At 40.5% G+C, this 16,239-nt stretch overlaps 1 protein-coding gene across 3 annotated transcripts in view; it reads left to right on the top strand.

Annotated features, from left to right (window-relative positions):
- The window catches only part of PANK3 (pantothenate kinase 3), an 82,531-nt gene extending 69,387 nt beyond the window's left edge, over window positions 1-13,144 (top strand). For all 3 annotated transcript variants that reach the window (XM_068277398.1, XM_068277400.1, XM_068277397.1), the window contains one exon: window positions 11,534-13,144. In XM_068277398.1, the coding sequence (XP_068133499.1) occupies window positions 11,534-11,584 (51 nt within the window). In that variant the 3' untranslated portion in view covers window positions 11,585-13,144. The remainder of the gene's footprint in view (window positions 1-11,533) is intronic.
- Window positions 13,145-16,239: the final 3,095 nt, after the last annotated feature.

The following is a 16,239-nucleotide window of genomic DNA, read 5'->3' as shown; positions in this document are numbered from 1 at the left end:
CTATCACAGCAGAGCAGCAGATTCCTGCCTGAGTTCCTGAGCCCGACAAAGCCGTCAGAGGAAAGAAGATTAGATTATATAACAGTGATAATACAGCCACTGTGCAACTAGGAAAGGCTGCAGTAAGACAGACCACATTAGAACAGGTATAGGAACTTATAGGATAGAAGAAATAATGCTGAAAAGTTTGTTACAGAGTCTCTTTAAGCTGGTATATGATACAAGGATTCTGACTGGTTACTCTGGACACCTGCACTACTTTTTTTGTTTAAGTTGCACCTTTTTTGTAAGTAATTTTTACTGTACTGAAAGTGAACACATGTTGCACCCAAGAGAGTTTCTTCCCTCAATTATTTTAATGATGTAGATTAGTAACATGGTGCATAGTGGAGAGCCGGTTTGAATCCTAGCCAGGGCACTAAATGCACAGAGTTTGTATGTTTTCCCCGTATACCCATGGGTTTTCTCCGGATGCTCCAGTTTCCTCTCACATCCCAAAAACATACAGATAAGTTAATTGCTTTCCCCTAAATTGGCCCTAGACTACGATGAAATATGATTATGATAGCGATTAGACTGTAAGGGACAGTTAGTGACCAGAAACATAACTCCACAAGAAATCCGCTTTCCACTTGATCAGGAATGGTGGAAAAAAAAATCTTGGTTGCAAGTGCTCAACAGCTGTAACAGCATTCAATATCATGACAACCATAGTACGGTGCCCCCCCAAAAGTAGAAGTGTTTAATCCTACCATCGTCCCTGTGCTCAGCGTTGGTCTCACCTCTCCTCTGGTTCAACTCCTTGCCTGGCGGTGTCTGCCATTGCCACTAGCACATGTTCCACGTGGCATTGGTACATGACTGACTCATGTGGTACAGGTGCTTGCAGTGATGATTTGATCAGAGAGGGATCTATCTAATGGTTGATCCGGCCATACATCGAGTAATGTATGGCCAGCTTAATACACATCAATTAACCATTATAGCACAACTTAAGTGAGAAGAATATGGAGGCTGCAATATTTATTTCCTTTTAAACAATGCCAGTTGCCTGGCAGTCCTGCTGGTCTATTTGGCTGCAGTATTGTCTGAATAACACAAGAAACAAGCATGCAGCTAATCTTGTCAGATCTGACAATAATGTCAGAAACCCCTGATCTGATACATGCTTGTTCAGTGTGTCTGGCTAAAAATATTAGAGGCAGAGGTTCAGCAGGCTAGCCAGGCTTGGTATTGCTTAAAAGGAAACAAATATGGCAGCCTTTATATCCCTCTCGCTGCAGTGGTCCTTTTTAAGCGCTAATTAGGATATCTGCTGGTACATCAGTTCTCCTTCCATGGGCCAGTTTTTGTTGGTATTAACCACTAAATACTGGAATACCTTTTTCTGTTTTAGAGGTCCTTAGACCCACTTGTCTGGCCATCACTATTTGACCCTTGTCAAATTGGCATAGATCCTTGCATTTACACATTTTCCCGGGTTCCAACACCTCACCTTCTGGAACTGAAGTTTGACGTGTCACATAATGTATCTTACTTCTAGACAAGGACCACTGTAATGAGATCAATTTTTATCTATTTTACCTGTCAGTGGCATTTTTTATGTAGCTGGTCACACATCATGTTATCGTGTTCTGACCTGAAGCTGAACACTATAACACATGAAATCGTGTTCAGCTTCAGGTCCGAATTTTTTACATAGAATTTTTTTAGCTCCAGAAGCCTCATTCATGCTGAAAAAGGTAACATTTGGGCATTCTCCCTACTAAGCTTTTTTTTTTTTTTGCTTTGGTAAAATCTACAGTAGCTTATCACTTTATACCAGGGATGCCTCACTTCAGTCTTCAGGGGCTGAGATCCTCACACATTTTTAGCACAGCTCAATTTTATTGATCGTAGCAGTAGGATATTGTACCGTGTTAGCCATCAGTAAAAGCAAGAAGTTTTAAATCAGGATGCTACCATTTATTGGCTAATTAAAAAGAATAAGAATAAGCAAGCTTTCGGCCTTGCAGCCTTCGTCGGGCTTAAATCCTGTTTGCTTGCAGGGTGATAGTACAGACAGCTTTATACATGTAACATCAAAAGGGAAAACATAGATTTTTTTCAAGCATAAATACATGTCATTAAAATGCCTTAAGTGAAACAGAACCTCTAAATGGGGTGAGAGGTTGTTAGCTGAGATCAGAATCCTTGTTAACACCATGCTCACAGACCTGGGAGTTGGACTGACACAGAGGTATCGTAAATTCTGAGTTCACAAGTTTAGCTATATAGGCTGAGAAAGAGTTTAAATATCATCAGCCTCATACCAATATAAAAAGTTTTTGTCCTTATTCAAGCCCTTGTTCACTGCTTTGAACCACTTCATAAATTTTGTTTCTGCTATTAATCGATCATTTGACGTTTTGAAGCCACCCTTCAGGGCAGTGACACGAAGATCATACATGCTGTGTTTGGAACAAAAGTGTATAGCAACTGGGAGTTCAGATTTGGTATCGTTAATAGTGTGCCTGTGTCCATTCATACGTTTGCGCAGAGTTTGTCCAGTTTCTCTCAGGGCTGTGGAGTCGGAGTCGGGGCAATTTTGGGGAGTTGGAGTCGTTGATTTCATAAACTGAGGAGTCGGAGTCGGATGATTTTTGTACAAAATCCACAGCCCTGTTAAGTATTAGACTAAGGAGTCGGAGTCTGAGCCATGTTGGGTCCCCGGAGTTTGAGTCGGGAGTCGTGGTTTCAGAAACTGAGCCGGAGTTGGAAGATTTTTGTTCCGACTCCACAGCCCTGGTTTCTCTCGTGTTCATAACATTGGGGCATTTAGCACACATGATCAGATATACCAGATTGGTGGAACCACAGGAAAATGTGCCTTGTACTCTGTACTCCTGTTGCGAACCTGGTATTGTTAACCTGTCAGTGGAGTAAATGTGTCTGCAGGTCCCACACCTTTTTTTGTCGGCAAGGTGATGTTCCGTTTTGTTGAGGCCTATTCAAAGAACTCCTGACAATCATCTGTTTTAGATTGTGTAGTTGCCGATATGACAAGAGGGGAGGTTTACGGAATATCTTTCTCAGTCTGTGATCCTTGTGTAAAATGGGATGAAGTTCCTTAGCAATCCTCCTTAAGATTTCCAGGAACATCACCATGCCGACAAAAAAGGTGTGGGACCTGCAGACACATTTACTCCACTGACAGGTTAACAATACCAGGTTCGCAACAGGAGTACAGAGTACAAGGCACATTTTCCTGTGGTTCCACCAATCTGGTATATCTGATCATGTGTGCTAAATGCCCCAATGTTATGTATGTGGACAAACTCTGCACAAACGTATGAATGGACACGGGCACACTATTAACGCTACCAAATCTGAACTCCCAGTTGCTATACACTTTCGTTCCAACGGACACGGCATGTATGATCTTCGTGTCACTGCCCTGAAGAGTGGCTTCAAAAGGTCAAATGATCGATTAATAGCAGAAACAAAATGTATAAATTTCTTTCAAAGCAGTGGACAAGGGCTTGAATAAGGACAAAAACTTTTTATATTGGTATGAGGCTGATGATATTTAAACTCTTTCTCAGCCTATATAGCTAAACTTGTGAACTCAGAATTTACGATACCTCTGTGTCAGTCCAACTCCCAGGTCTGTGAGCATGGTGTAAACAATGCTTAAAAACAAGAAGAGAATCGAGAGCCCAATATGGTGCAGTATTGTCAGGTAAAATGAAGAGTTCAATACAATTTTATGTATATATATACTCACAAACACGGGTTACCAATAGGCAACCACTTTAAATGCAGGTGGGGAGCATTAGGACCTGACCCCACTCAGGTTAAGAAGTCGCTCTCTGTAGATAGTAGATGGGGATGCACCCCTCCACCCAGGGTGGACTAGAAGATCAGCAAAAACTCGGTATACAGAGGCGCCAGAGTAGAGTAAAACGTTTTAAAAACCGCTTAAAAGGAGAGGGGGATGTTAAGGTGGACTCACCTCCCTCTTACAAAAAAAGAAAACTCACTTGAGTCTCAATAAAATAGAATTGTCAAGTAATTTATTCAACTCCACAAATGCAACGCGTTTCGCGGGCGTGACCCCGCTTCCTCAGGCAAAAATGGGAGCACAACTGGAATAAAAACAAAATATACACAAAATAACTACCCACAGAATTGCAACAATTGGCGCAGCAGATAATTGGTAGAGAACACATAAAATAATTGCTACATAAAGCATTGCTACAAAAAAAACAAAAACAAAAACAAAAAAAACATTTTCCGCCCACATAAACACAGGGCTATGCAAACAAGCTTAGATGTCAGAAATCAAATAGCTAAGGCTTAATGCTCCCAGATTAAAGGAATCATATTGTATGTCTCAAAGTGAAACAGTTACATGGTAGAGCTGGGTATAGGCCACGGTCTATTCCCAGATAGCATATAGAGCTTTATATGGACACAAAAAGGATTAAAATAAACTGCAAGCATAAAGTATAAGATAACTTACCTCAGTGGGTCAAGCAATAAGTTTGAGCGCCTCTGTGTCAGTATGAAGTGAGGCTTGCTTTAAATGGGAAGAGAGGTTAAACTGACAGGACTGAAGTCCAATCAGGAATGTTTGGTAACAGGAAGTATTTGGTAACAGGAGGTGTGAACAACTTTGCACAGGAAGTGAATCTCTCCAGTGGGATAGTTACGAAATCCCCAGCAGTGGCTGGGACATGGGATAACCAGCAATGGCTGGATAGAGTAATGGTCAAGGGCTCTGCCTCTGACACAGGCGACCCGGGTTCCAAACCCGGCTCCACCAGTTCAGCAATTTTTTGTGGCAGCTAGACAATTCATGTAACTTTTAGCCATGGATGTTCGTATAAAGATGTCACTGGGTGTGCACATGTATACATACGGATTCAGGTGTAAAACAGTAAAAATGGTAAAATATAACAGTATGAGTGTTTTTTAAAAACCATATAAACATGCCAACAGTATATAATAAAAGTATACATGAGATAGAGCATAAGAGGCTGCCAATGATAAAAATGTGAACACAATGTTATTATAAAAATGTGGGTAATGATGATATAAAAAAAAAATTTTTTTTTAAAAATAAATAAATAAATATATACACATACATATACACATACATATATGTATATACATACATACATACACATAAAAAACTTAGACGTATAAAAGTAACATCTATAAATTTTGACATCATAAAAGGGGTCAAGAGTAAGAAAGATATAAAAGAGAGGACCATTAAAAGCATAAAAAAGGTTTGGAGTATAGATGGAGCTATTTACCTATAATTAAACACTTGGGAGGTGGGATCAAAATACTTTTTCTAAGACCTCATTTAGCCCTGTTGGTGTTAGGGTTTTGAGGATCTGTATCCACATCATCTCCCTATGCCGCAAAGTCTCAAAAACATTAGTGGTGTTGGGGGGTAGAGATTCAATCAAAGTGATAGTGAATAGGTGTGGGTTGTTTTGGTGATGGGTGCCAAAGTGCCGGGAAACACTGTGGAGTGCATAATTATTAATGATGTTCCTTTTGTGTTGCCCAATTCTGGTTCTGGTGGTCTGGGTGGTCCGTCCGACATATTGCAGTTTGCAGGGGCATGATATTAGGTATATTACATTTTTGGTTTCACAGGTGATGTTTTGTTTGATCGTGTAATGAGTATTGGTGGTAAATGATTGAAAGGAATCTGTTTGGGTTATAAAGGAACAGGCCTGGCAGCGGGACTTTTGACAAGCCCGTGATCCTAGGAGTAGTGAGTTGGTGTGGTGGCTTGGTTCACTGGGTTGGATCATTTTAAGTCTGCTGGGGGCTAATAGGTTCCGGAGGTTGGGAGCTCTCCGGAAGGTAAGTGTTGGATTTTTTGGTAATGTGTTGAGTAGATAAGGATCCTGCTGTAGGATTTCCCACCTTGACTGAAGAATGGTTCTGATAGCACTATGTTGCATACTGAATTTGGTGATAAACCTTGGAAAAAGGGCGGAGGGGTTGGCTGATTGTGTGGGTTGGGTCTGGGCTAGTTGATGGGTATTCATGGCCCTGTGTTTGGCATCCTTCAGGAGTTTGCGTGGATAGTTACGGTCAGTGAATTTGCCTGTAAGTATTCTGGATTGGTCATGGAAGTCCTTAATGTCTGTGCAGTTACGGTGTATGCGTCTGTATTGGCTGTAGGGTGTGTTGGTTGTCCATGGGCGGTGATGATGACTGTCAAAGTGGATGTAATTGTTAGCGTCTACCTTTTTAAAGTGGGTTTTGGTTTTGATGTGGATGGAATCAGTGAACAGTAGGAGATCTAAATATTCTATGGAATTATGGTTATATTGACAGGTAAATTGGAGTCCGGCAGGGTTGGTGTTAAGGAATTCTAAAAATAAATTAATGCGTGTGGGGTCACCTTGCCAGATAAAGATTAAGTCATCGATATAGCGGCGGTAAAAAATTATGTTTGATGAAAAGGGGTTGTCATGAGTGAATTTTAGAAATTCTAGGTAGCCCATTGCTAGATTTGCATATGAAGGGGCAAATGAGCTACCCATGGCTGTGCCTGTTAGTTGGTGGTAATGGTTTCCTGCAAATGAAAAAGCATTATGTTTTAAGATAAATTCTGTACATTGTATTAGAAAAGTCTGTTGGGCGATGGGCATATCTGGATTTTGGTTTAGGAAGAATTTTAGGGCTGTGAGTCCAAATGGGTGAGGTATATTTGTGTATAAGGAGGTGACGTCACAGGTTAACCAAAGGAAATCGGATTGCCAGTTTATATCTTTGAGGAGTTGGATGAGATGTTACAGAAGGGCCTCTCATTTTGCCCCACCAATTCATCTAGTATGTCTGAACTCTTCTCAGATTTAAATGCATATATCCGTAAACTTACCCTTAAACGCCACTTTGCCATGAAAAACCAACAAAATCCTGACACTGATACAACCCTGATCATTACAGCTAATGACAACATTCCCATTGTTTCCATAGATCCAGGGGAATTGGCCACAGAAAAATACATTACAACTCAATTAAAAGGAAAGTCTAGGTTCTACCCTACAGGCTCCAAAGGTAACTTTATCCCCACGTTTTATGCCCTGGTTCTTGAGGATTTACAAAAACTCCCCCTAAAACATTCTATCCAACAATCAAATCTAACCCCATCAGAAACTAGAGCCATCAAAACCTTACAGAATAATCATAACCTTGTTATTAAGCCGGCGGACAAGGGCGGAGGAGTGGTTCTACTGAACAGAGCTGATTACCTAGAAGAGGCATACCGACTACTTAACAACACTGATCACTACTCTCCGCTAGATCATGATCCCACTTTCGAATTTAACAATAAACTTAAAACATTCATCAATACGGCTTTTCTAAACGGTATCTTAACAAAAAACGAATGTTCTTTCATTATAAATCAGCACCCCAAAACACCCTTTTTTTACTTTCTCCCAAAAATCCACAAAACACTCATAAAACCACCAGGCCGACCAATTATTTCTGGAATTGAATCTACAACCAGCAATTTATCTCATTTTCTTGACCAACATCTCCAAACTCATGTTCAGGCACTTCCGTCATATTTAAAAGACTCCCAACATCTCATCTAACTCCTCAAAGATATAAACTGGCAATCCGATTTCCTTTGGTTAACCTGTGACGTCACCTCCTTATACACAAATATACCTCACCCATTTGGACTCTCAGCCCTAAAATTCTTCCTAAACCAAAATCCAGATATGCCCATCGCCCAACAGACTTTTCTAATACAATGTACAGAATTTATCTTAAAACATAATGCTTTTTCATTTGCAGGAAACCATTACCACCAACTAACAGGCACAGCCATGGGTAGCTCATTTGCCCCTTCATATGCAAATCTAGCAATGGGCTACCTAAAATTTCTAAAATTCACTCATGACAACCCCTTTTCATCAAACATAATTTTTTACCGCCGCTATATCGATGACTTAATCTTTATCTGGCAAGGTGACCCCACACGCATTAATTTATTTTTAGAATTCCTTAACACCAACCCTGCCGGACTCCAATTTACCTGTCAATATAACCATAATTCCATAGAATATTTAGATCTCCTACTGTTCACTGATTCCATCCACATCAAAACCAAAACCCACTTTAAAAAGGTAGACGCTAACAATTACATCCACTTTGACAGTCATCATCACCGCCCATGGACAACCAACACACCCTACAGCCAATACAGACGCATACACCGTAACTGCACAGACATTAAGGACTTCCATGACCAATCCAGAATACTTACAGGCAAATTCACTGACCGTAACTATCCACGCAAACTCCTGAAGGATGCCAAACACAGGGCCATGAATACCCATCAACTAGCCCAGACCCAACCCACACAATCAGCCAACCCCTCCGCCCTTTTTCCAAGGTTTATCACCAAATTCAGTATGCAACATAGTGCTATCAGAACCATTCTTCAGTCAAGGTGGGAAATCCTACAGCAGGATCCTTATCTACTCAACACATTACCAAAAAATCCAACACTTACCTTCCGGAGAGCTCCCAACCTCCGGAACCTATTAGCCCCCAGCAGACTTAAAATGATCCAACCCAGTGAACCAAGCCACCACACCAACTCACTACTCCTAGGATCACGGGCTTGTCAAAAGTCCCGCTGCCAGGCCTGTTCCTTTATAACCCAAACAGATTCCTTTCAATCATTTACCACCAATACTCATTACACGATCAAACAAAACATCACCTGTGAAACCAAAAATGTAATATACCTAATATCATGCCCCTGCAAACTGCAATATGTCGGACGGACCACCCAGACCACCAGAACCAGAATTGGGCAACACAAAAGGAACATCATTAATAATTATGCACTCCACAGTGTTTCCCGGCACTTTGGCACCCATCACCAAAACAACCCACACCTATTCACTATCACTTTGATTGAAGCTTTACCCCCCAACACCACTAATGTTTTTGAGACTTTGCGGCATAGGGAGATGTGGATACAGATCCTCAAAACCCTAACACCAACAGGGCTAAATGAGGTCTTAGAAAAAGTATTTTGATCCCACCTCCCAAGTGTTTAATTATAGGTAAATAGCTCCATCTATACTCCAAACCTTTTTTATGCTTTTAATGGTCCTCTCTTTTATATCTTTCTTACTCTTGACCCCTTTTATGATGTCAAAATTTATAGATGTTACTTTTATACGTCTAAGTTTTTTATGTGTATGTATGTATGTATATACATATATGTATGTGTATATGTATGTGTATATATTTATTTATTTTAAAAAAAAAAAATTTTTTTTTTTTTATATCATCATTACCCACATTTTTATAATAACATTGTGTTCACATTTTTATCATTGGCAGCCTCTTATGGTCTATCTCATGTATACTTTTATTATATACTGTTGGCATGTTTATATGGTTTTTAAAAAACACTCATACTGTTATATTTTACCATTTTTACCGTTTTACACCTGAATCCGTATGTATACATGTGCACACCCAGTGACATCTTTATACGAACATCCATGGCTAAAAGTTACATGAATTGTCTAGCTGCCACAAAAAATTGCTGAACTGGTGGAGCCGGGTTTGGAACCCGGGTCGCCTGTGTCAGAGGCAGAGCCCTTGACCATTACTCTATCCAGCCATTGCTGGTTATCCCATGTCCCAGCCACTGCTGGGGATTTCGTAACTATCCCACTGGAGAGATTCACTTCCTGTGCAAAGTTGTTCACACCTCCTGTTACCAAATACTTCCTGTTACCAAACATTCCTGATTGGACTTCAGTCCTGTCAGTTTAACCTCTCTTCCCATTTAAAGCAAGCCTCACTTCATACTGACACAGAGGCGCTCAAACTTATTGCTTGACCCACTGAGGTAAGTTATCTTATACTTTATGCTTGCAGTTTATTTTAATCCTTTTTGTGTCCATATAAAGCTCTATATGCTATCTGAGAATAGACCGTGGCCTATACCCAGCTCTACCATGTAACTGTTTCACTTTGAGACATACAATATGATTCCTTTAATCTGGGAGCATTAAGCCTTAGCTATTTGATTTCTGACATCTAAGCTTGTTTGCATAGCCCTGTGTTTATGTGGGCGGAAAATGTGTTTTTTTTTTTTTTGTAGCAATGCTTTATGTAGCAATTATTTTATGTGTTCTCTACCAATTATCTGCTGCGCCAATTGTTGCAATTCTGTGGGTAGTTATTTTGTGTATATTTTGTTTTTATTCCAGTTGTGCTCCCATTTTTGCCTGAGGAAGCGGGGTCACGCCCGCGAAACGCGTTGCATTTGTGGAGTTGAATAAATTACTTGACAATTCTATTTTATTGAGACTCAAGTGAGTTTTCTTTTTTTGTAAGAGGGAGGTGAGTCCACCTTAACATCCCCCTCTCCTTTTAAGCGGTTTTTAAAATGTTTTACTCTACTCTGGCGCCTCTGTATACCGAGTTTTTGATGGTGTAAACAAGGATTCTTATCTCCGCTAACAACCTCTCACCCCATTTAGATGTTCTGTTTCACTTAAAGAGAACCCGAGGTGGCCTTGTATTACGTAAGTGGGGCACAGAGGCTGGTTGGTCACACTAACACCAGCCTCTGTTGCCCCATCGTGTGTCTCAAAGACCCCCCTGCTCGCCGCTATACCCCCGCAGTGCTGGCGACACGCAGCGTGTCGCCAGCACAATGTTTACTCTAGCGCTGTCTGTCAGCGCCGCTCCGCCGCCTCCTCCGCATCGCCGCTACCCGCCCTCGTCCCTTCCCTCCCGCTGATTGGAGGGAAGGGACGAGGGCGGGTAGCGGCGATGCGGAGGAGGCGTGGGAGCGGCGCTGACAGACAGCGCTAGAGTAAACATTGTGCTGGCGACGCGCTGCGTGTCGCCAGCACTGCGGGGGTATAGCGGCGAGCAGGGGGGTCTTTGAGACACACGATGGGGCAACAGAGGCTGGTGTTAGTGTGCCCAACCAGCCTCTGTGCCCCACTTACGTAATACAAGGCCACCTCGGGTTCTCTTTAAGGCATCTTAATGACGTATTTATGCTTGAGTAAAAATCTGTTTTCCCTTTTGATGTTGCATGTATAAAGCTGTCTGTACTATCAGCCTGCAAGCAAACAGGGTTTAAGCCCGATTTAAGGCTGCAAGGCCGAAAGCTTGCTTATTCTTAAATAGTATCATCCTGATTTAAAACTTAAACTTCTTAATTTTATTGATGGAACTGAATCAGGAAAGGTGTGGATCATCAAGTAGAACACATTTCTCCATTTCTCTGTCCACCCTAAACACTGGCATGGATATGGCCCTCGAGGACTGGAGTTGGGCATCCCTTCTGTATACTATTGTTGTCATCAGGTTAGCACAGATGAGCCATATATAATGGCAGGGTATTATAGAATTAAACATTAGATCACTTTGTTTAAGGTTCTTGAGAAGGTTATAGACATTACTGAAGTACTAAATGCATTGCCTGCTGTTATTAATTTTATACTTTTTGTTTCTTCAGGGTTACTTTGGTGCCGTTGGTGCTCTTTTAGGGTTACCCAATTTTTCATGAAATGTCATGTATAATAAAACTGAGAAGCAAATATTTCTGAAGCTTGAAGTCGGCAGAATCTGTACGCATCAAAGAAGATATTGCTGCATAACAAGAATTGTGTTTTCATTCATCTTCAGGCAGTGTCTTTCATTCAGTGATGTCAAAATTTACCAACTGGAAAGTTGTCTTGGGCAGTGTGTTGCCAAGTAGAGCTGTGCAGGTCTTGCACATCACCATCCTGTTAAAATACTTTTATTTATACTTTAATTATACTTTATACTGAAGTATTATGGACAAGAAAAACAGAGGTGGACACATATTGCACTTCATGTGTTTTGGTACTAATTTTGTTATTTGCAGCTTTATGCTGCACACAATATATGTATACATGTATGTGTGTATATATAATGTACCTTACATATACTGTTTCATCTCCTCCATTTTTATTTGGACCAATCTGTGGCAAAGTATACCGAGTTCATGTTATAAATATTTCTTCATAGTGAGGTTTATGTATGGCCTTTTATTTTAGGCCCGGTTCACACTTGCGGTGGCCCTCCGGAATCGCCGTGCCGGAGCCGCACCGCCTGCAGAACGGACGGAACGGACGCACGGCATAGCAATTAAAGCCTATGCGTCCGTTCACATGGGTCCGTTCTGCAGAACCGGAGCCGGACCGGATCCGGGCCGGATCCGGACTCCGGCCTCCGTTCCAACATGCGCTATTTTTTCATCCGGCCCCTCCGGCAGCCGTATCCGGGGCGGAGCCGGACTGCACCATCCGGCCAATACAAACAAATGGGAACCGGAGGCCGCACAACACACTGGCTGAGAAATCCGGATGTTCTACCCCACTTCCTATGCGGATTTTTGCGGCGATATTGACTGGGGACACATGGGCAAGCATTTTGGAGTGGAGCAGCACGAGCTGGAGGTGTTGGCAGGATGTTGGCAGCATGTCGGAGGTGGAGGTGAGTGCTAAACAGCAGAGGGCCTGATTCCACAGGTCCCCTTCTGCTGACCTCCCAGACCCCAACATTTTTTTTTTTTTTACGTTAACTTTGCCAAACGGATCCGGATCGCATCCTGATTACCACCTGATGCAACCTGACCGGATCGGATCCGGATCAGAACCGTACGGTTCCGATCCGGATCCGGTCCGGATCCGGTCAGGTCATCCGGTCCGTTTGGCAAACAACCGCTAATGTGAACCGGGCCTTAGGCAGGGCTTGACTATTTGCTGTACTTTTTCTTTTCTTTTTTTTTACCTTTCTTTTTTTCTTTACATCAAACGTGTATGTGAATGTGATTTGATTGTTTTGCATTAAGGCTGTATCAGTTGACCAAAATAAGGTTTAATTGAAGCTAACATTGCTTCACTTTCAAGTCTGTATATTTCAGAATGTACCACATTGTGCCCATAATCAAACACTTTGTCTAGATATGTAATATCTCTGTTCATTGTAGACCGTTACTATATATATTTTTTTTTTTTTGGTGAAATAACTGCTTGCCTTACTGTATGTTAAGTGTAAATAATTGAAGACTTTTTTTGAAAGACCAAAACTTCAATTATAAGCGTGTGTGTTTGATTTTCTTTGAACTTAACTGTAGAATAATTTATCGTAAATTATTTACATGATGATAATGGGGGAGGCTTATCAAAACCAGGAAGCAAACCTCATGAAGAACAAGGGTTGTGCACAAAAAGGCAAAGACAAACTTTTGGAAAAGTATAGCTTGGTATAAGTTATTAAAAAGAAAATCCCAAATTTTGAGTGTCCCACAGAGGATTATTAAATTATAACAGTGTGGAAAGAATATGAAACATTACAAATTTGACAATGGAAAATTGCCCACCAAAATTCAGAGACTGGACAAAGAAGTAATTCATTAAAAATGCAACAAAGACAATAAGGATAACACTGAAGGAGCCACAACAGGAACATGAGTATCTGTACATAAAACAATAACCTGTTTAAATCCTTGTACATACTACCAATTTTGATTGGCAAATTATTGGCTAATTTTACCACTTCCATGTAGTATTAGGGCCAACAGATTTGGAATACTAGAAGCTGATTGAGTAGGTAAGCTGCCACTTATTGGCTAGTCAAAATTGAATAGGTGTATGCACCCCAAGCCATAAAGTGGCTGAGTGGGGCTTTGCTAGTAGATGACCAATGTTTAAAAGAGGAAAGTTAGAAAACATGTTTGAAGTTTACAAAATGGGTTCTGCAAACAAATGGAAGATGGTTATCTGGGCAAATTAAGCTAAACATGTAGTTATTTGGCCATTAAGGGAAGTGCTATGAATGGCACAAGCACTTGCCATCACCCCTAGAGCAAAATTTCCACATTGAAATATGATGGACATGTTTTTCATTGACATGGACAGAAAAACTGAGTAGGGCTGAAGGAAAGATTAATGGCCCTAAATAAATTCACCCTGCATGAGATTTGAGACTGGCTTGCAGCAAAACATGGCTATACAAAGTACTGACTTAATTCAAGGTTGTATGTAGTAGGATAACTACAGCACAAACCCCTGAAGGGAGTGAATACTTGAACAAGGTACTGTTGCTGAAAATTTTTTTTTTTTTGTTAGGTTTTTTTTTTTTTAACTATTATCACTATTTTCCAGATTTGTCATCAAACTTGTTTTGTAATTTCTTAGCTTTATAAAGCAGTGTTAAAGATACTAACTTGGAATTCAAAATTAACCATTTCATTTTTCATCTTCTGCAACAGAGCAATTTTCACCTCCCATTTATTCGCTAATAACTTTGTCACTAATTATCACAACGAATTGATCTATATCTTGTTTTTTCCACTACTAATTAGGCATTCTTTGGGTGGTACATTTTGCTAAGCATTATTTTCTTAAATGCATTTTAACAGGAAAAGTAAGAAAAAAAAATGAAAAATTCATTATTTCTTAGTTTTCGGCTATTATAGCTTTAAAATTAAACATGCTACCATAATTAAAACCTATGTATTTTATGTGCCCATTTTTCGCAGTTATTACACCATTTAAATTTTGACCCTATCACAATGTATGGTGCCAATATTTTATTTAGAAATAAAGGTGCATTTTTTCAGTTTTGCGTCCACTGGGCTACCAGGGGATGGCATGGGGGCGCGCATTAGAAATGCAGCAGCCGTCTGGACGTGAGGATCATGTCCGGGCGGCTGAAATTGTTAAAGGATACCCAAGGTGACTTGGCATGATGATAGACATGGGTATGTACAGTGCCTAGCACACAAAAAACTATGCTGTGTTCCTTTTTTTTTCACTGCCTGAAAGAGTTGAATATCAGGTATGTAAGTGGCTGACTCAGACAGGAAGTGGCTACAGTGTGACCCTCACTGATAAGAAATTCCAACTATGAAACACTTTCTTAGCCGAAAATTGCTTCTGAGAGTAGGAAAGAGATAAAAAGGGTCAATAGTTAATAGCTTTTAGCTCTGGCATACTTCAATGAATGTATCATTGAGCAAAAAACAATAAAACGGTTAAAACTTAAAAAGTAGATTTAAACATAAAATAAAACTGTGGAATTTCTTAAAAAGTCAATTTTGGGAGAAGAAAGATATATGCAATTGTTTATTTTATTCCCTGGGGAGACTTAAGAGCAATCGGCTCTCATAGGCTGATGCTTAACTGTAATTGGCTGGCGGGGGGGATGGAGGGGCAGGAAAAAATAAAATTAAAAAATAGCGCTTTTTATATATAAAAAAAAAAAAAAACTAAATAAAAAAAACACTGCCTTCAGTAGCGATCAGAGCCCACCAACAGAAAGCTCTGTTGGTGGGCAGAAAAAGGGGGGCATTCATTTGTGTGCTTGGTTGTGTGGCTCTGCAGCAAGCCATTAAAGCTGCAGAGCCCTAATTTGTAAAAAAAATAAAATAAATAAAAAATAGCCTGGTTACTAGGGGGGGTAAAGCCTTGCAAAACATATATTCACATTATATGATAAATATAAAAATTTTCATTGACACTTTTTTAGTTACATTTCAAAAGAAATATGATACAAATGCTTACATGCATGCTGGCCTGCTATAGACATAGTGCACAGAATAACTGATGAAGAGTTTTGGGCAATTTTGTGCAATGGGTATCAGCTAATTGCATTCACAATGTGACTTTCTGCGAACACTTTCATTCCAGTGCAAGAGACTTTGGCGCAGCAGTGAGTAACTTCAGCGCCATCAGAAGATGGTGCTGAAGTTACTTATAAAACACTATAATTCGGCCTCCAGCAATTGCTGGAAGTCGAATTATTTCATTCCCTACCATCCATGGCGGCCTGGAGGGGGAATAGTATTTAATATGGCCGGGACTTGTGCAGCAGCAGGATCAGCCATATACCGGCTGTATCTTATGCCAAAGTCTCCTGCGCCGATTCCTCTCATACGCACTTTCTGGGTTTAGTAAACATAGCTACATAGATCCAAAAAGTTCTATGAAACTAAGTCAACTGTAAGCTATTTCCCTTTTCTATCAGCAAGTTTAGGTAAATATTTACATTATCCTAGAGACAATAATGTTCAGTACTTACCATAGAAGCTTTTCAGCACCTAAAATGTTCTGAAAAAAACAAAAACAGCCTTGGCTTACCCTAGTGTGCTGAGGTTTAAGCCCCCCCCCCCCCCACACACACACACACACT

This window comes from Hyperolius riggenbachi, chromosome 3, assembly GCF_040937935.1.
Source record: "Hyperolius riggenbachi isolate aHypRig1 chromosome 3, aHypRig1.pri, whole genome shotgun sequence".
In the NCBI taxonomy this organism is placed as follows: Eukaryota; Metazoa; Chordata; class Amphibia; order Anura; family Hyperoliidae; genus Hyperolius; species Hyperolius riggenbachi.
This window is presented reverse-complemented; position numbering and strand designations above follow the sequence as displayed.